At 36.6% G+C, this 21,995-nt stretch overlaps 1 protein-coding gene across 8 annotated transcripts in view; it reads right to left on the minus strand.

The window, feature by feature from the left end:
* The window catches only part of CADPS2 (calcium dependent secretion activator 2), a 320,439-nt gene that overhangs the window by 96,331 nt on the left and 202,113 nt on the right, over positions 1-21,995 (minus strand). For all 8 annotated transcript variants that reach the window (XM_063323277.1, XM_063323280.1, XM_063323282.1 and 5 more), the window contains exons 10-13: positions 20,201-20,309; positions 18,843-19,046; positions 9,599-9,735; positions 5,834-6,021 (exon numbers count right to left, since the gene is read on the minus strand). In XM_063323277.1, the coding sequence (XP_063179347.1) occupies positions 5,834-6,021; positions 9,599-9,735; positions 18,843-19,046; positions 20,201-20,309 (638 nt within the window). The remainder of the gene's footprint in view (positions 1-5,833; positions 6,022-9,598; positions 9,736-18,842; positions 19,047-20,200; positions 20,310-21,995) is intronic.

A 21,995-nucleotide genomic window follows, 5' to 3' on the forward strand; every position in this document is an offset into this window, starting at 1 on the left:
ACCAGAAAGATACAGACATACTTTAATTCTGGAGTTAATTTAGTCAGACGAGAAGGAAGTATCTATTGAGAAGCTCCACAAAAAATGATTACAAGAGACAGAGCAATGTAATGATACTATTTTCCTTATTTTTACAAAGTTCCTTGTCCCTGATTTGAAAGGGACCATTTCTCTGGACGTTCCCTTTTATCACTTGACACAAAGTGTAAAATTGCAATAAATGATCCTTATCACAAAACACTGAAAAATGAAAAGAAATATATGAATGCATAGCACTCTCCGAAGTTTCCACAGTTTCATTTCTCTTATGTGTTCATTTACTCCACTTTAAGATATTTCCTCCAAGCATAACAGGAGCAAGACGCCTATCAGAGAGGGTACCGTGCCAAATGATGGAACAGATCTAAAAGGAGCTCTCAGAAAGGGCAAGGCTATTGCAGAGATAAAAAAAAAAATAAAATTCTTTCCACTGGTGCTTATGAAGGGAATTATGAAGATTCCTATCCTGGAACCCTTCTCTGTTTACAGTAAAAAAAAAATCTTTATTTTCAGCACAGAATCTGTCCAAAAAAGTGCTCACTGAGAACCACCTTCCTCCTGAGGAATGTGAGATCAGTTTAAAATCAGAGGTTTCCAGAGAGGTAGGGGGGACTACAGGAACTATAATATAAGGATATTTAAGGATAAAATTAAAGGCAATTGGGTAAATATTATTTATTGTGAAGAAGTCTGTATGGCTTTGAAGCCATAAGGCAGTGAAATCTTATCTTGAAGTTGTCTAAAGGGATCAAAACCATGTGGATGAGTGTGACCTGACAGACACGAGGTACCTGAAATTCCAAAAATCTTTTGTCAGAGTCCCTAACCAAAAGATTTAAGGAAATTAAGCAGCCTTAAATGGCTGTAAGATTAAGAGTGAAAGTCCTTACATTGACAGTGAAAAAAGAGAAAGCAGGAGTAAACTGTGAGTACCTGCAGTGGAGGTAAGTTATCAGTAGAGTTCTCCAGGGATCTGTGCTGAGACTTCTGTTATTTTACCGTATTCATAAATGACCTTGCAAACAGCTAAGAACTGAGATGATAGTAAATGTAATTGTAATGATAGTTATGTGGCATCGTGTGGAATTGCAGAAGGACTTTATGAAATCAAGTAGCAATAAAACAGCAAGTAATGATCAAGGTAGATAAATATGAGGAAAAATCAGTTACTATTCAGGACAGAGACCTTGGTGTTATGATGGATAATTCCATGAAACTGTTCCTGTTCAGTAGCAGTCAAAGCAGCACATCAACACTGAATTACTAGAAAAGGATAAGGAATTAGCAGAAAATATCCACCCTGTGTAATCAATGCATACTTCAATCATACTTCTTGAATCTTAAATAGCAAAGAGACAATAGAGAATGATTTTTTTCATCTCTCCTTCATCTCTTCCAATAGCAACAGAGAATGAAACAAGATGTGTAGGAGTCAAGTTCAAAGCAAGAGTTCTTCAAGCAAGAGGAGGCCGAGTTGTGGAACTTGCTGCCAAAGGTGTTGTGGGTGCAAAGGGCTTACACAGGTTCAGGGGTGCAATGGACAAGTACCTGAAACAGAGACTCACTCCAGGTTACCAAACAGGCATATTCTGAGCTGCAAAGAGTTGGAAACTGAAAGAGCACTAAGGGGAAATATTGCACATGGTTGCCCTTCTCGTAGTTCAAGCAGGTCACTGCTGGCTTAGAAGAACCCTGACTCAAAATGACTCTTTTTCTATGCAAACACACATATGCTCAAGATTTCAAAATCAAGGCAGAAAGAAACTATTTATCTTCAGTTATGAACTGATTTTTGTAGCATTACTTTCACCTTCACTTCTCATACATGAACTTCCAATAAATCATCTTTCTTTCTGAATAGAAAAACGTATAACTGGGGAATATGCTTGAATTTTGAATTTTTCAATTCAGTCTGTAACTCAGCAGGTGGGAAGAAGTCACTTTGCACTTCATGTGATACCCACCAGCATCCATTTCAGACAAGAGGGACTGAACAGAAGTCACAGCATGAAAAGTAGACAAAAGCGAATGTGATGGGGAAGAAAACAATAGCTCCTACCTGGACTGTTTAGACTGAAATGTCAGCATTCAGGAATATCCTATGGTTCCTTGTTCTGCCCATTTCACTTTCACCAGAGATATACAACTGTATGCATAACAGCAGTGTGAAAAGTTTGCTTGTGAACTAATGACTTTGATGGGGACCATACAATGGAACAGTTCAGAAGAAAACACTGAAAAGAGGAGCCAAAGGAGATGCTATAGTAAAGTTACATAGTACCAGAAGCACAGCCAATGACAGCCGATTTTATTTACTGGAGAAAAAGGAATCAGTTGATTCAGAAAAAAAGACAAGTTTTCATTTAAATGCTCAGAAAGGCTATTCTTTTACTATAATATTTTGCCTTTTCGCTATTTAGGAAGAGAATGGCTTAAGAATGTAACCCACAAAAGCAGAAATACCTTTTCTACATAAGCAATTTGTCAGCCCAGTTGTAAAGCTCTTCCCAGCAGGAAAGGAAAGGCGCTAATGAGGCTTGAATTCCTCAGTCTAGGACTGAGGTCGAACATTGTGTTTGCATAAACATTCTGTTCCCAAACCAACAATACCGGCACAAGAGACACACAAAGTAGCAATGATGTGCTTGATAACTCTGTCAGAACTTGTTACCTGTATCTTCATCTCAGGAATGGAAACAGGTGGGGACCGTTCCCTGGTCCTGAGACCAAGCGGCAAGGTCTGCTGTGTACAGCCCACACTAGAGCTCAGGTCAGGTCTCCTCTGTGCTCCACAATGTCCCTGAAGCTCTAAGACAACAATTCACTTTAACGTGTTGTCGTGTCCCTCAAACGAGGACATGTGTTTATTCCAGGTGTTTTGAAATAAAACAATGGCTATTGTGTTACATCCTGCAAGAGCATCACAGCCTGCAGCATGAAACAGAGTTTATATTTCAAGTCCTAGGGTGCATCAAAAGAGCATAGGGGATACCTGAGGGTTCAAAATCTGCCGGAAGAGTTCTGGAGACATATGAAGGGAAAGAGTCCAAACTGATTCAGCCTTGTTCGTAGTGTTTACTGGGAGCAGTATTCAGTACATGCAATCCCACAATCATGCCTGGCATCTTAGAAAGTGTCTATGACTACTGGACAGTTCGAGTCCACTGTACGGTTCAGCTTCCTCACCAGCTTCATTTAGCAAATCAGATGTAGCCACTGGTGTGCTCAGCGTATGTCCCGGTATGGCCTTGGTATATTTTGTAGATTTGCTCTGATTTGTGCTTGAGTTTCTCCTCACCAGACTACCAGAAATGAAGGTGAGTGACACCTTTATCTGATCATTTGACTGATGTCACTAGATTGCCTGCTACTCTAAAATTCATGCCTAAAAGAAATTGATAATTTGAACTACAGATACGGCTGCATTTCTACATGCTCCTCCATCATCTGACTTCAAGATCATTTTTGATGATCTTTCTCAGGCTAGTGGAAGGTCTAAGATCCCTCTGTGAAGCAAAGGTGAAATATAAATTGAATACATCATGCCCAGAGTATAAAGCTCTTTGTCTTTGTTGTGTGGTCTTTCTAATTCTCAGCCTGACTTACAAAACTAAGATGTATAACGCCAAGGATCAGCCTAGAACTTTGGCCTGTCGTGCATTGTCTGTGAAATTCTTTTTTCCCTTTTACTATTTCTTAGTGCTGCAGCAGATGAATGAGTGGATGTATTATGTGCGTATATGTGTGTCTGTCATCCTCAGTGAGTGTGTCTGCTTCTGTCCTTGACTTACTTTTCTTCTTTCTTCATGTTTCTTTTTTCTTCCTTTTTACAATATCTCAGTTCTAGTCAGACCCTCTCTGTTCAACACTTCTTTTATTCCTAAAACACTCATAATGCTATTCAGAGAATATCTGTACAGAAGGAATAGACAGAATACAAACAGAGTGCTTACCACTGTGTAAATGATGTGCTCCCTGAGATATTTTCATGCACTGCACGCACCGTTGTCCTTCACTTAAATTATGAAATAAAAAGAAATTTATCTACCTTTCTTTTGAATTCTTGAAATAAGTTTGAGCAATTATCACTGTATATTTGTCTTGTTAGGTTGAAACCAGTAATAAAAAGGCTAGAAACAACAAAGACTTAGACTCAATAGGAAATATGAATGTGTCAGGTTCTTCAGGAACTGACAAAAGAAACATGCTTTTACAGAGAATAGGTTACCAAGTAAAAGCCATAAAATCTCCTAATTTACCAGTGTGAACATTAAGACTCTTGAGTGTATTTGAGGCACATTCAAAAACATTTTGATTTTGGGTATTATTATCAAGGATTACATAAGGTTAATCTCTCGCTACCAAATCACTCAGGCCACAAATGCCCAGCTCCTGTTCTCACAGATGAGGCTTTGTCTGAGCCAACGAAAGAAACAGTATCTTTTTTAATGATTGCCCCTTCTTCACTGGCTCGAGGACAAGTAAAACGACCGCTGTGACTAACTGGTTGCAAGGCAATATAGGCATAAGTGTTGGGAAGAAAACTTCTCTCTCTCCTGATCCCTACCAGGGTTCAGTTTTGGGGATTTACTGACACCATCGCAGTATTTTTGAACTTTTTAAATATATTGCCTATAGCAGTCTACAAATCTAGTGTGCACAGTAGGGTATTAATGCATGTTGTCCTATAATTTGATAGATTGCCTGCCCCACTCCCAACTCCAGTACAAGGAAGACATGGATAAACTGGAGCAAGTTCAGTGTATGGTGACTACGACAGTGAGAGGCCAAAGCACCTGCTCTGAGGAGAGGCTGAGGGACCTGGGCTTGTTCAGCCTGGAGAACAGGTGGTGTCTAGGGGGACTGAATGGCAGACCCTCAGCTGCTACTGGGACGTTAACAAGAGACAACAGATATAACTACACTGAAATAAGACAGGTTCAAATTGGGTAAAGACCTAACTGGATAAAGCCCTGAGCAACCTGGTCTGACTTTATAACTGACCCTGCTTCGAGCAGGAGGTTGGTCTAGAAACCCCCTGAGGTCCGTTCCCACCTGAGCTATCCAATGATCCTACCTCCAATACCTGCTGTTCAACTGCATAGCTAGTTCCCTCACAATTTGTAATAAGATAAAGATGAAGCAAAAGCTTCTTTTAAAGAACGTGCTTAGCATAGCAAAGTAACAACTTAATTTTTTCCAAGCTTGTCATGTGCATATGGAAGGAAGACATCATCCCAAGAGCATCACTGTGAGCAACAGCTCCTGAAGCAGCCTACCCCTTTAGTGGAAAGAATCCCAGAAGTGTCCTAGCTCTTCTTGGCTGGGGTCACACAACACATTCCCAATACATGCTATTTCTCCCTGTGGTGGCACAGCCAGAAGAACTCAGTATAGTATGATTAGTTGCCAAGCTACAGACTGTAGAAAAAGAGTCAAAGCTTCTGTTAAAATGTAAAATTCTTCAAAATGTTCACTGGAAGCACCATTCACTAACACAACACAAATGCAGAATGCAGAAGACTACCTTTTTATAGGATGAGATCCTTTAGCCTTGAATCAGCCTGTGTATACAATGCCCAAGAAAACACACTACATTGGGACAATACAAACTGAAAGGAGATTATTTTATTTTTTTAAGTAGTAATCTGTATGGAACCTCCAATACCCCTGAAGAAACTTTCACGAACCGATTTCTGTTATGCGCGACTTCCCTACCTGGTGAATGCAAGAGCCTATAACTACTTTTGCTTAATCCTAAGGCTACGAATTTAAAAAAATACCATTAAATTACCTGTTACCGTGAACATGAGAAGCACAAAATGCAAAACTGTAGTGGAGCAAGGTTGGATCAATGACAGAACCATTTTCTGAATGTTCAATCAATTCATTGAGATAGCAAAGATGGCGGTGACAGCCTCTCACTCCGTAGCGAGCACAGTATTCGTCTAATACGAAGACCTGACCTGGGCTAAACCAACCCTGAAAGAGAAAGACAAAAACCCCACAACGTTTTGAGATTTCTTTTCCCACTCACAGCTTTTAAATCAAACAAAGAACAAGAAGCATATATTTTTATGTGCATTACACAAACTTTTTATACTAGGATGATTTGTATCTGACTAATGCTGATGGCACTGGAAGCTAGATCCAACAATAGCCCTCTTGCTGAAAGGAGTAAATGTCAGGAAACTATTTGCAGTTCTGATTTAACACCACTATGAAATACATGGTTTACAAAACCACGCTACTACGTCCAAAGTCTGGTACAGATTCAATTATACCAAAACCTAATACAAAATAAAGTAACACTTAAAAATAATTAATTTTATTAAAGTTATTAATTGTAAGCTACGAGAGAATGTTTGGGTGAGCGACATTAACACAGACAGTTAAAACACAGTTTCTGGATGGTCAGTTCCCCGTGGCTGCAACTGTAATGTGAGAACCACAATTTGACCATTAACCCTGTGTCATATGTAACACACGTGCACTTTTAACCACTTTTTAACAACTGATACCAGTAAAGAGATACAAAGCTAGGCAGTTTGTTAAAAGCCACCTGAATAAGATGAGTATGATCTGACCTTAAATAACAATGAGAAATTCTGGTGCATACTGAGGGCTTACTCGGGCACAGTCTTGATGAGACCAGAACATCATAACCCTAACACAGACATGAACAAAGTAGAGACTCCTTGAGTGAATCCAGAGTGTAAAAAAAAATAATTGACTCTTGGTGTAAAAATGTAAACCAGAAGACTCTTGATTGCTTTGCGTGCCAATATGAAAAAACCACAGTTAGCTTCCAAAAAGCAGTAGGGAGAAAAGCATAAGCCTTGGAAAACCACAGCTACTGCACAGCTGTTCTAAGTAAGCATTTTCCTCTGTTCTTTTCTTCATTGTGGTGATACTCCCCACTCATCATCCCTGCCAAATGGTTAAGAGAGAGCAAAGAGTAACTGAACTCAAATATACAAATAGCTTGGATACGCAGAATGATTTTGCAAGTCATGAATTTATACCATCAGTTTAGCAGCTGAAGACCAGTATTTCCCTATTGTTTGCGAATACTTTTGCAAGCTCAGATGTTTAATATTTATACAAAGTATCAGTCAAAGCACTATTAAACAATACTTAAAAATATATTCACATCAGGTTTAAATCATCCGTGTTTTAGCTTTGCCGAAAGACTTGCATGAGTCAGCAATTTAAATTTTACGTTCTCCCTCAACTCTTGAATTTAAGATATTATTTGCAAACAAGAACACCTCAAAGTTATTTCATAAATTTATTTGCTCCTGATTAATTTCTTTGAAGTCAATGTCTCCACTGCCTTTAAAGAGCTTCAACTGTTTGTAAAGAACACTTAGCTTTATTACAGCACCCAGAACAGCACTTAGTGTTTTAAACTAATATCCAGTCATCTTGCAATGGCTCAGGTAGTTTACACAGTGTTTGCTAGACAATACGGTATCCCATTGAAAGAAAAAAGAAAAGGGATTTCAACTGAATTTCTGCAATAATATGTATGCTATTCCTAGATACAATAAACAGTGATTAGTGTGATTGATATTCTGCCAATACGTTGTCATTGTCACTGATCTGTCTCTACATTTTTATGGAAAACATGACAAAATGCTGTATGTCAATGCCTTTTGGTACAAAAGGAAATAATTATTAAAATTTCTGTGTGTTCTCATAGGAGAAAATTGTGACAAGAATACAATTTTTTAAAGAAATCATTACTTTAACTTCAGTCTCTGTGAGATGTTTTATCCATATAAATGTGCCTTCCTTGCCCTTGTTCATTCCCATACCATGCATAAGTCTCACAAACGTGTAACAACTATATGCAGAGCATTAGATAACTGCATTTTTTTTATTGTGTAATTGAAAAAAAACCAACAAAACAAAAAAAGAAGCTCCCAATACCAAGAAGAGTGTAAAATTAAAGAAGTTTAGGTCATACAGTAATTTAATACAGAATTGTGCTTAATATTAATTCTTACACATTTTTGTTTTTATTTTTACAAGTGCATGTGTGGTTATTCGATATTTATTAAAATAAAGGGATGCGTTTTTTCTAAAAATGATAGGAAATGAGCTGCTCAGGAAAATATCATCCTTATATGTTCACGTATTCTATTGCTACCTTGACATTCCCAATTTTTTTAATTAAAAAATATAGTTAAATATGCAATTTAACAATAAACGATCACCCATTCTACTTATTAAAAGCTGCATTTTAGAAAGAAGAATAAGAATTGCATCTGCTTTATGGTTGCTATAGCACTGAGTATTTCACCTAACCTCTTCTAAAAGTTCCTGATTTCAAGGTTATATTAAGTGTCTTACTATATTATTATTATAAAAAAAGATTTTGACCCCAATGCACTGTTAGAAAGCTAACCATTTTCTCTTTGAGTGCCAATTACTTTGTACAGATGTACCTTCGGGCCTCTTCTTTGATTCAGTGTGCAACCCACAGACAGAAAATGAGTCCTTTAACTTTTTCTATACATACTTATATGGTAGCAGTTTAAAAAGGAAGCAACTCTCATCAAATAATTTTTTTTCTTTTTTACACTTGCAAAAAAACCTAAACCCCCCCATCATTATCTTTGTATTACATGACTAGTCAGATCAATGGAAAAAAAAGTACAATAAAGTTATCAGGTTTTGTTGCTATTGGGATAGTGAAGTGAAAAAAATTATGTGCTATGAGGCATTTTAGGTCCTCAGTGAGAGATCACTATTTCAGACGTGGTATCAAGTGAGAAATAAAGCCTCAGGAAGTTATGAGGTCTGACCCACACAAACCTATTTAACAAGTGTGTATAATCTGATGGACTTCCACAAGATTGTTGCTGGTTTTCCCTCCTGAAAACAAAACCAGAAGCAGCCCCACCCTCAACTCCTAGCCCCACAAAGCACAGAATAGAAAGCGTTAAGTAGGAAAAGGAAACTGCAGCTACAGATGTGGATGCATGTTACGCCACTATCTTATCTTTTTTAGCTGTCTTTGTGTGTGAAAAACATCACGCTTTACTTGTTTTTGTTTAATAATTATACTCCCATTTGTTTTTTGCAATTCAGGTAATACATATATGCCCATATACCTGTATTGTCCGTGATTCTCTTTCCCTTCTTTTTGGCATTTTTCCTTCTTCACACCACAGCGGAATGAAGAATTACAAGCTAGGTGAAAATGTCTGATGTGAGGCGACTGTATTTGTACCTTAAAATGCTTGTACGGGTGTCAGTAAATCCTACCATAGGAGCTCTTACCATTATCAAAACCTTCTGTTTTTATTCAAACCTCCATAGAGGACATGATAAATTTCATCTGATAAAATCAGAGACAGTTTGGGTCTCTCTGCTTTCTATTGAGTGGCACATCAGCAGCTTGCAAGTGTATAATTTTCAAATTTGAAACCAATCGATTGGACCCTTTATTCCAAGTACAACCGCAGCTATTGAGTGAACTAGGAAGAAAGGACTACTTTGTAACAACTATTTCTCACTTCTTTATATCCATCTTCCAGTCAGTACTCACCAAACAAGAATAGGAGTCATTCAATCTGTGATCCAAGGTCTGCCTCTGAAGCAGTCTAAAGAGGGAAGCATGGTCAAATTTGCAGGGATTAGCAGAAATAAACTCATCCATGCCGTGTTTCTGACCACGGTCTGTATCTGTTCATACAAAGGAAAAATGTGCAGAACAATACATGTGAGTGTGTGTGCAGATTTACGAACACAAGTGTACACACCTTATATAAGTGTCTGTATATAAACTTTCTTGAAAATATTTTAAAGAAAGAAGTTACATAAGTAGATGCTTGCAGGTGAAATTATAGAATATTGTTTTTTCATCTGAAAATAATATTATTTTTCTATCATAACAATCTATGGAGTGTAACAGTGAAAAAAAATACAGTTTCTACCTACTGACAGATTAAACAAAACAATTTAAAACAGCTACCTGAAAATACAACGTAGCACATTGAAATAACTCTTAAACCATGGTTTTCTAGTGGAGCTCTTCAAATTTTACAATTTACAAAACGATGTTATGAGTAGGAAAAAAAATAGGTTCTACAACTTCCTGGTTTTGTGTGGTGCTCTTTCTAATTTTAGTAAATTAACCAAATAAATACCCTTCCCTCCATTGCAAAAAGACAAGGTTTATACACTCATTTCTTCAGATAAGAAAGAGCATCTTTACTGCAGATCAAAGTACCACTCATAGAAATATTCATCATGGCTTGCAGCCTACTTCTCAAATGGCAAACTGGAGCAGAAATGAACACACTGGCTTGAGCTAGGTCATTTCCAGCCTTCTTTTTGTCCTCAGCTTTTAATGAGACAAACCTTAATGTAGTAATGGCAAAGAGCTCCTTCAACCTTCCAGCAAAGAGTAGTGAAAAAGGGAGCAGCATTTTTGTGTAAATACATCGAGAAAACATACCATCCCAAATGGCACTTCAATCAAAGGCCCAAATTTATTGTTCTTCACAGACTGCATCTTTCAACGCCTTTAAACCCCGCGGGTTTATCAAAAGAGAAGCTCTAGCGATTGCTTTCATTAATGCTATGTTTTGTCAAAATCCTCAATGTGAATTATCTATCAAGTATGGACAGAAAAAGCCTTACAGTGCCCAAAAGGACTAGTTATGTATTAGCACATTAGCTGTCTTGGATTCTATAGACTGTACCGGGGTGAACAGTCCTATCAACTTAAAAATTGACTTCCCCTTTCAATAGGGTCTTAGCTCTTTGTTCCTTTAAATTCAGACCTAGGTCTTTTTATATTCGTTACTAGAAAAGTATAGATCTAAGTGTATCCTAAATGCAATTTTGAAAACCTGCATAGTACAAACCTAAAATTTCTAAAGAAAAGGACACAAAAGTTTATTGATTAAACCCAATTATAGAGTCAGGTTCATAATAAAACTCAATATTGATCTGTGGGCATGATGCTAACATAATCAGTCACATTTAGAAATTTAGCCCCAGATCATATTGATCCATGTCAAGTCCAACTTTCAGCTGTATTTGTGGATGGGAGAATTATTTAATTCAAGCTGAAGGATCTGCAGCATCACATCCTGGAAAGATGCAGAAACTAATTCATATCACTTGGCTTTGCATTGTCAAAGCAAGAGTCACATCCATGTGACAGATTTCACCAAGGTGGATGTAGCAAATAAACAGTATGACAATACATCGATGGTGTAAGGTATGAGACCATCATCCCAGAGAAATAGCAGCAGATATTTTTAATGGTTTAAAGATCAGTAGCATATGTGATTACATAGATTAACAATATTTCCATGAGAATTAGACTAGCCTATCATTAATGACAAACTTAGCTCATATTTCTGACATAGGTACATGAAATGCTGTCTGAAATGTTTTTAAATACATGAATTCAAAGATAAAAAACTGATATCAACACAACTACATAACTGAAAGTACTAAACTACAATGTGAAGTTATCTATAGTTTCCAAAGTCCACACACAGATAAAAGTTTTCCAAACCCAGTTGGTTTAATGTGTAAGTAACTGGTTTTTACATTTCTTGTAAGGTTTCCTTCTTATACAGATATCTGATTTACTGGGTTATTACTTAAAGTAAGACAGATTACAGACAAGAAATGGTCTCAGGTACAAATTATACACAGCTGAATCTTTCTTACTTTAAGCGGTTTGATTTTTTTCTCTGGTTAACTACGTAAACATAAAAGATTCTCCTTTTTTAAAAGAAAATCTGTGTAAGTAGACAAATAATTAAGTATTTTGAAATCAGGAGACTGGATGTTGCAAAGGAAACATTCAACATTGTGACAGAGTCATCTAGATGATCACAATGTATAAGGCGACCCACTGAATACAACGTGGCTTGTGAAAGCAGAATCTGCTATTACATAATTTGGGCAAAATAAACAAAAATACAATTTAAAAATATATATACTTCCTAGATCTAATTCTACGGAAAGATCTATGATGGATCACCATCTTTTTAAATGAATAAAACAGGACAAATAACATTGTCAAAAAGTAACAGAAGATCTGCCACCAAATATATTCTAACAACAGAAAAACAGTTAAAAACTTACCTTTGCCAGCTGTAGGCAAGCAGAAAATAATAGAAAATTAGATCTAGTGTAATACATTACATTTTATTTTAGTTATGATACACGTACAAGATAATTGGTAAATCTTTTTGAAACAAAATGGATTTTAAAAAAATATAAGAACTTGATCAAAGATTATGAAGAATTCATAAATGTTATATGTCTGTGATTTAAAAATTATTCAGCAACCTACTTTTAAAAATCACTAAAGTGATTGTATTTTTCTAATTCCTCCACAAATCAGCTTTAGACGTCCTGTTGAAGCTGTATGCAAATGCAAGAGACATAAAGAGTGCTATACTGTGATATACAGTTAGGAAAAAATACAATTCAATTTTATTCTCGACACTTTCTCAATCTTGGGAAATATTGGGAAGATATTCAGGGAGACCTTTGAAGCATAAAATACTTCTGCTTTTTCACAATTGTTTTCCTTCCCTTCCTAATGCAATTTGTTTTTCTGCTTTCAAGTTACCTCTAACTCAAACTCATTGTTTTCACTGCTATTTCCATGTTACACTGTCTATTTCAGGTTGTGTATTTATTTCATCTTTTGGAAAATGTTAGCCAAATAAACTATCAATTTTTTTAGGATGAAGGTAGGACAAATATATATATTTTAAAACCACGGTAAAAACTTACAAAAGCTATTGCAGGAGTTTTAACAAATTCTTTGGGTGCTCTTTTAGACAAGACTATTCATTTTGGCAGAGCAGCATCCTGAATATGCCTTTTGCCATCTTTGCAAAAGAATTCCAATTTTAGCCCAGCTGCAAAGCTATAAAAATAATCACAACCTCAGTGACTCCGCAGAGTTGAGTGACTACCAAGAATTCCATGTTTATGGCACATGCTCAAGTGGTTCCTAGTGATAACCAAATCAATAGGCATCTCTGCCCCATTCCAGCCCAGAAGCAAATATATATTTCCTATGCTAGGGTTAACTACAGGAATTGGCCTTGTAAAGTGGTAACCTCCTCCCTTTTGTGGCTCTCAGTGATATCCCTGCTTGAGCCTAAGCACCATAGAAGCAATTTGAACTAATTCAGGCAGGCAGGAAAGAAGAGCAGGTAGAGACAAGAAATCTGGTATTGTAGGGATTAAAAAGATTTAGAGACTGTGAGTAGTAGGGTAAGAACTATGACTCTGATACAGAAGAGGCTGGAACTGGTTGGATGAAGAAGAAGGTGCACAAGCTCTTTGCAAAAGACAGTGGCAAGACACGTATTACATTCCTTCAAGTGCCACTCCATAGAGATAGTGACAGCTTACGTCAGGAACATTTCGACTCCTGATCATTGACCAGGACTCCAAAGTGCTACATGCTTAGAAATACAGGCCAAAGAGACAATCTATGCCCCCAGAACCTTATCATTTAAATATCAGACAATGAAATAACAGATGGAGAGAAAGTGGCAGAATACGAGAAAGCAGCATGGCCCACATGGCCTGAGCGTCAGGCTGGGGACAGCACACTGATGTACCGCCAGTGTTCTGCTGAAGGACAGATTTGAAGAGGATAGTAGTTAGCTTTTGCATCTTTCTGAGTAGCGTGACTGAGAGCATAAAGGTGACTTACTGCCTGCCTAAGGTGGTGGAGGCCAGCGTTAACCTTTTATTTCTAAAAGGGAGATGGGGGTAGTTGGAGGCAAGCAGGAATGGGACATGAAGGGGAACAAGGGAACATGCAGGGAGGGTGGAGTTACTCCACTTCTCCAGGTGTCAAAGTGTATGATGGATATCCAACAAACCTGCTGAGAAAACTATGTCAGATGAAAACATATCATTTATTTCTGTTTGTTTCTAAAATATTTAATTAATTGAACATACAGATACAAACACCTCAGAACTATTTTAAAAGAACTGCTTTACCAATTATTTTGAAACTGAGCAATGCCACCATAAGGTTAAGCAGTGGTATTTCTTGTGTGTTATGACACCAGTACCTTAATATCAATCATATTCTGGTTTTCCCACAGAGTCTCTGATGGAGCCAGTTCAAAGACTGAGAGTGACACAAATAACATTTAAAAGAAATCTGAAATCCATAATTTATTCCCATATCATTAAACTATGATAGGGAAAGAAATTTTATAGTGTTTATCATCAGTATATCCAAATAGATTGAAAACGTTAATGTTATATTTTCATGACTAATCCCACAGCATTTCTTCATTTGGCAAGTTGCCCGCACTTTCTTCTTGATGACACAACACTGACTGCTCCACTCAGGTGATCTGACTGTCTACAAGCTCCCTCTGTGATGCTCTTTTGGTTAGATGGATGTTTCATTTGGAAATGTCTTCAACTTTGCTGTCACTGGACTGATGGCTTGTAATACCAATGTATGGCCAGTGTATTTGACTCCCTTTGCTACTCCCTTGCTAGTTAATAAACAGGATTTGATGTTTAGTGCATGGGCTCTAAACAGCATTTTTATGACGACTGTTATAATTGGTCTCTGCAAAATCTCAAATTATTTTCCTTTTGTGAGCTCTTTTGATAAGTGACATAATTCCAAAATAGAGATCTGGAAAAATTTACATCTCAGATCAAACGATTGCTAACCTCACTTGGTTTTCCATTATTTGTCTCTCTCCTTTCTTATCTGCAGATATTTTAAAAAAGAGACCATCTCTGAACTCATGGTGGTGTAGGACCAGAATGATCTTTGGCTTTTTGTTGCTTCATTAAGACATGACAATCCCCTCACATGCTGCTGTTACTCCTTCGTTCTGAACTAGTTATTAACAGTGGTCATCACTTCAGCAGCCTTTCAAACTATATGACTAGATCTCTTAATACAGTGCTCATTAAGAAAGGGATCGTCTCCTGCACCTTTATGAGATGAATTTATTTTTAATTGTCCATTTCCACGAAACATTCATTTCCTTGGGAAACTTCTGGCTTTTCTACAATCATGCATCCTTAAATACTCTGTCCTTCGCATTACAGCATGCTTGTTCAGCATAGTGGAAGTGAAAAGCAGTCTTTTTCTCTTGATCACTGCTGATGTTAGCCTGTCTTCACTTTTATTTTGGAGCTGCTTAGTACTACAAAAGTGCAGTACCAAGTTGAATTACTCAGAAATGAAGAAATTGGCTAGTATTCATTTTAGAAGCTGGACAAGTACAACAGTAGTTTGATCCAAGTGCCTCGTTGGTAGTATAGAATATCAAGTTTCTTATAAATTACATGAATGATCCTAAAGTGCCGTACAGCACCAACAAGAAGAGACTGCGCATTCAGATCAATTAGAGGTTGGCCTTTTGGAGTGCTGCTGCTGTGCACACGCAAGAGCAACATTTCCATTTTCTGCATTTGTGATAATCGCTGTAAAGATCAGTCAGACCCTGGCTGTCTTATTATATTCACGTGCCTAGTTTATTTTCAGGAGTTCCTGATGTGTTTGTTTTGATCCAGCTCTGAGGTGGCTGGATCTTGTTCATGTCATTTTAAGCACTCTTTTGTACAAGGAATTATCTTACGTGGAACAAGGCACCAATAACTGCAAAAAATACAACCTTTTTTATAAAAAAGGAGTCTCTTACTCCTTCCTTTCTACTACTTTCTTTTATACAAAAGGAGTTCGTGGAATCACAGGAGATCACAGGAACAATTCTACCATAGCTTACAAAAACTCTTAAAGAGTTTTGAACTTGAGATTATAGGAAACAGTAGAGGCTGCGAAAAAAAAGTGTCATTTATTGTCATTTAAACATATCACTTGATTAAAAATGTTAAATGTTTAGTGGAATGCTTGCACTTTGAGAAGTTGTCATTTTTAGCTAATAATGTAACATTAACTTTGGAAGGTAGAATTTTGTCTACAAGGCAATGGAAAATGGAAATGTTAGTATTTATTACTAGCAAAAAATTAAACTTAATACAGCTAAGTATGTGGCATATTAACCATAATCTGATGTTTTACTTTCTTTAATGACAACTTTCAGTTGCTTTTCATACCTATCAAAAGAATCTGAGGATTGCAGAAGATATTTTACAAACAAAATATATAAAAATGTTGAAACATATCTACTTATGTTGATTTTTCTCTAAATCCTGGAGTTTAAAGACAGTTACATTTTTTAAGCTATTGAAAGGTCTTTTTGTACATTTTATCAGGATGAATGAGTTGCATTTCTTTTCTTTCTAGAGGATGAGGAAGACCGGGACAGACCTTCAAGGCTTGAATATTATTAAACGGCATTTGTTTTGCAAAGCCCTAGCTGGTTTTCTGCTTTCTGTATGTGGAGGGGGTGTTGTATGATATACTTTAAAACGATGTGATCTTGCATTGGTTGGAAACGCTTACATGATGTATTAAATGGGAAAAAAGATACATAAAAAAGCACTTAACTAATTTTCTGGTCATAACTGTATTTGCTAATATTAAAAATGTATCACAGTAAAGAAGAAAAAAGTGGAAATGAATTTCACTTAATATATACACTAGCTCTCAAGTACTCGGTGTTATATCTTGATTAAAAATAAAATACTCTTAACTTCATGCAAACATATTTCTAGGGGAAACAAACTGAACTTCTTAGGAAACAATGTATTTAAATCTTACAAAAGGTCAGCTATAGATTCTTCTTAGGAGTAAAACTGTGCCCCAAGAAAATCAGCACAGTGTATGTAAATGAAGCAGGAGTCTTAGAAAATTATTTAAGGTTATATCTGTAAACTCTAGTTCTTGCAGTTTCTTAAAAGCTGATAAATTTGATTATGCCCATTTATACCTCATGTGCAAAGGACAGAATAATACAATTTTCCACATGTAGGCAGAACTGGAGGTATTACAGAAATCAGTCAAACATTGATTCTTTTAAGACTAAACCTCACAGCAAGTTAAATTTCACAAGTCACTCTATTGCGAAGAATTCTATTAATTAATTACAAAATACCAACATCGAAGCATATTAAAATCAAAGGCAAATAATAACTAACCACAGATTTTTGATTTATATACAGTTCAGTCATATCAGCTTGTACAAGTTGATACATAAGCATGACAGAAAAATACATGATATTTTGAGGCTTTTGAGCTTGCCTTAAACTGTCTTTAAAATAAACCTTATTTTTCCTATGGTTTCCACCTAAGAACTGTGGTCACCCTAACTGTCTAAGATAATAGCAAGATGTGTCAATCTTGTTTTTTAATTCTTTACCACTATCAGTAATTTTATCTCTGAAAACGTAATTTCAGTATATCCAAATTCACTATTGTTCTTTGTATCTTTTTCTTTCTATAACTTTCCCTGCTCTGTGGTCAGCATTTTCTAGTTGCTTTTGCTTCCATGTAAACCCTGTGTCCAAGAGCAAAGGCAATTCCTTGGCTACTGCTGACTATGGTCACTTCTTTTGTATTTTCTAACTGATGCACATGAAGTAGAAACATCAGGAGGGGAATACAGTGAACTCCCAGTACCCAGCCCACACCCAGGTAACTGGGAGAAGGGGAGCAGCAGCACTCCTCAGCTGTTGCCCTACCTTTGCTTTTGTAGTGTTACTTACATCCTACAAAATACTTCACCTTAACATGCCCCGTGATGAATAGTTACTTCACCCTTCCAAATTGTTTTAGATTAAAAATTCAACAGATGTTAGTGCTTTTGTGAGATAACACCACATTTTTTTCAATGTTCTTGACAGCCCAGTCAGGATTTAGGTAACTATTACTGAGTTTAACAAGCAAATATTTATTGTCTTCTAATAGCAAAATGATAAAAGATTACAGGATGAATGGAATGCCGTGAGACTGAGTATAGCAGGACTGACGGAGGAGAATGGTTTTGGGTCAACCTGCTATAGACTTCAGACATCAAACCAAGTTAAGTCTAAAACATGTATCTACCTTCTATCATTCTATGGCATATATGATAATGAAGCAGGATTATTGTATACAGTCATATGACATTGTAAAAATTTGATGGCTTTTACAAAAATCCTTGTATTGCACTCAGCCTCCAGAACAACAACAAAAATTAAATCCTATATGCTTCCTACGTGCAGATATCTACATGACAGAATACTTTCATAGAGATTATATGAAAATTTCAAGATATGGTTAATATATGCTATTTACCTTGATTTTCTCTGAAACAATATTTTCTTCAAAGAAAGACGGGGAGAACTTAAACCTGATTATTTTTTGAAACTTTTTAATATTTAGTTTAATATTACACTGAGGGGTGCAAAATCCAGCAGCCAATCTAGTGCCTTTCAACTCACAATGTACTGTCTGCATAGCATTTTTTAGATAACTAATATATAAAATGTATGATAAAGCTGACCTAAATCTATAAAATTCTGAGAATAGATTGATGTTTTTCTATTCATCACTACACTGGCTGGGCTACTGAAAAATATCATGCAAACCACACATCATCTCCATGGTAATATGTGGGTCAACTGTAATGAATATGAAGCTAATTGCCATATTTTCATGGATTATAATAAGAATAATGACCTGCAAGTCAGGATTTCCCTTGCTGGTAATAATAATCTGAGTTAAAGAGCTTCTGGCTAACAACAAACTGCTAGGCACATATCCCTAGTGAATGAGTTCTGCTTAATTAAACTTCATTGAGGAAGCTGTTACATATTTTACCAACTAAAACCAAAACCAAAGCCACAAAAGAAAAAGAAAGCCAACTTACAAAGTGGAGATATGTCTGTGTTGACATTTCCTCCTTTAGGATTCGTCTTTTGAGCTTGACTTGCAGGAATAGGCTTATACGATTGACCTGTGGCTCTGTACATGGCTTGAACCCAGAGTATTCTATCCTGCTCATCATCACTGGCAAATATCACAGTATCTCCTTCTTTAACAGCATTGAAAAACATTCGACCACCTTGAAGACCTGCAGCAGGAAATAGGAAGGTAATCTTAATCAATACAAGTTACTTCTAAGTCATCATCAATGTTTATCATATTGTTGGTTTTCCTCTGTGTGTGTGTCGGGGTGTGTGTGTGTTAAAACATTTTATAGGTATTTATGACCTAGAAATATCATAAAATCTAGAGCTATAAGGATCAAATGGTAATACATAGAAGTAACATTTAAGTAGAATAAATATAGAAGCCTCAGGAGAACATATTTCCATAATTCCATTTCAGTTCAATTCCAATCTATTTCTTATTCATCTTCTCCGTGTCATATGCTATTTTGCATTTCTCTAACATATCCTCCTTCTCAGCATCATTTTCTTAGCTGGAATTCCCTGTCAACTTTATCTCTTCTTGAACAGAAGCAGCTCCACACCTCTTATCAGTGTTGCTGCTCCTCCCTTGGTCCCTTTTTGTCATTCCAGTGTTTTGTTCTGAAAGTGCATAAGCAGAACAGCACACAACAGTCAACGGGGCTGTGCTGGGGATTTTTTTTACAAGAACACTGTTTTGTCTTTCCAAACACCTTCTGAGCTTTCTCTGCATTCTCAATTATTCTAAACATTGAGCCAACGTTTCCAAAGATCAATCTTCAACATCTTAGAAAGAAGTGTCTTAAATTCATAACCCTCCACCGCGTAAGTAGAGGTGAACCATTTTTCTCTACATGTGTAACTTTGATTTCCCTCTGTCATTTTAATACTAACTTGTGCAGATATTCCTGATATCTTCACATTTATTTTTGATTACTCTGAGTAATTTGTCTTTAGCAATAACTGTCATCATTCACCTTCTTTCCTAAATCATTTGTGAATATATTTCACAGTACACTGCCACATGACTCCACCAGCAAAAATAGAGAGAAAAGGGAAAGACTGACTAGAATTCATGTTTTTTTCCTTGTATCATATGTGGCCTTACAATGTTTCAGGCAACCTTCGTGTAAGTTTATTGTTCATTCTTCTTACAACAAGCTTCTTTCTAAAAGCATGATTCTTCACAGCAGAAAATTCTAGTGGAATAATTGCCAAAGAACCTTGGGGTTTTTTTTTGCTGCTAGATGAAAACGAGCAAATTGAATCAGCTGTTTTACACAAACATATCGTACTTCAAAATCATGAAAAGTACCTGTGTGAGGAGCTGTATAATCCACAGTGTATCCTTCGAGTTGCATCAGTTCCTGAGGCTCAGACTTCTTTTCTCTGTAACTGCACATTGCAAATGTGTATTGGCTAACCTGAATAAGAGAGGACATTTTAATTGCTGAATTCCATTCCACAATTGTACAACACATGCACCACTGTTTAAATTAGCTTTCAGTTGTGCTGAAGAAATAAACCCCATTTTTTTTTCCAGAAATATTTACAGTGTAAAACCGTGTTCTTTACCCTTCCTGACAAAGGAAGGAAAAGCAAAGCCATAAGCACATATCTCTCTATTTTCCTGACAGGCAATGTCTTTTCAGCTGTTGCTTTATGAAACATGGAAAGGTAGCAAATTAGGTAAATACTTGGAAAGGAAGGTACTTGGTACCGCGGTACTGACCAAACTGCATGGTCTCCTGTGTGAGAAAAAAAGTCCTATATTCCAAGAAGCTGGAAGAAAAGGACTTTTATGTATAACAGTACTATTTGCAGAAGGAGTGTCACAATTATCTTGCAACTGTCAAGATGAACACACAATCTGGCCAATTCTAGTTAAAGATGGTAAGTGCCAGAACCTTCAGTGCGATTTTATAGTCTAATTTCTGCATCTTTTGCACCTGTATTCACACTTATCTCCAGGTTGCTTGGCTCACTGGATACAGAACTGTAGGCCAAGCAGCGTTCAGCTGGCATGAACATCAGCTACTTCTCATCAAGTACAATTATTAAAAAAATAATAAAGCAATAAGAAGAGTCTCTGTCATCACATGGTTTAAGACTCCCTAGACAGAACAGAATGCAATAAGGAGAGCTACAGAAAAAGTGACCAGAAAAATAATGAATATGACAGCTGGCAGAGGAAAAGCAATCACTGAAACAAAACTGAGATGTTCCCAGCCTTAAATGAAGAGTGTGATCAGAAGAAAGAATGTCAATCTGTGGATGCTTGAAACTTAAAGGGAACTAAATTTCCTTGGGCCTTTGAAACTGTCATCTCCAAGGACTGTAGGATACCTGCAAACTGAGTTGTTATGAACTATAATATAATTTCTTAGATCTGTAAAATTATGCAAGGATCTAAGGATAGTTAAGGAGCTTGACTGATAGATGATGGACTGTCTCTATCTCAGTTGCTGACTGCTTGGCCAGCTACTACCTAGGTTCATTGCTCTGGCTACAACTTCAGAAATTATCCTTTTTGAAGCAAAATTTTGACAGCTGATTTCAGCTTCATTCACATATTTGCTGGTGCTGTACCTGCACAACACTCCACCTCCGAGTCCAGTGACTTCAACTGCTATTTGCAAAATATTTTTGGCACTCTGTAAAGACTGATATATTTGGAAAATAAGGCTAGAAGGTGTGATTATTATCTGCATAATGCTCTAAAAATATTTCATTATTTTAGGTATTTGGGTTTTTTGAAACAGGATTATGACGTGCTATGTATATAGAGCATACGGCGACTGAACACATGCTCTATATACACACAGTGTATACAAGCAAAAAGAACAAGAGTAGCAGCTCTCTGCAAAATTGCCATCAGGCCCCAAAGGCTGAACTAGTGTCTCCAGAACTACTGCAGAAGTCTACAGGTGAAATAAATTAAAGATAGGTATTCCAGTTTAATAAACACATTAGTTAAGTGAAGGAGGTTTTATAGGAGATAAGGATTTGAGAGACACTGTCAGACAACTAAAACTGAGTGTCATCTTTCCACATCAAATTTAGTATGTTCACTTAAGTGGGCTGTACCAAGGAGACAGAGCTAAATATAA

Source organism: Chroicocephalus ridibundus, chromosome 1, assembly GCF_963924245.1.
Source record: "Chroicocephalus ridibundus chromosome 1, bChrRid1.1, whole genome shotgun sequence".
Lineage (NCBI taxonomy): Eukaryota > Metazoa > Chordata > Aves > Charadriiformes > Laridae > Chroicocephalus > Chroicocephalus ridibundus.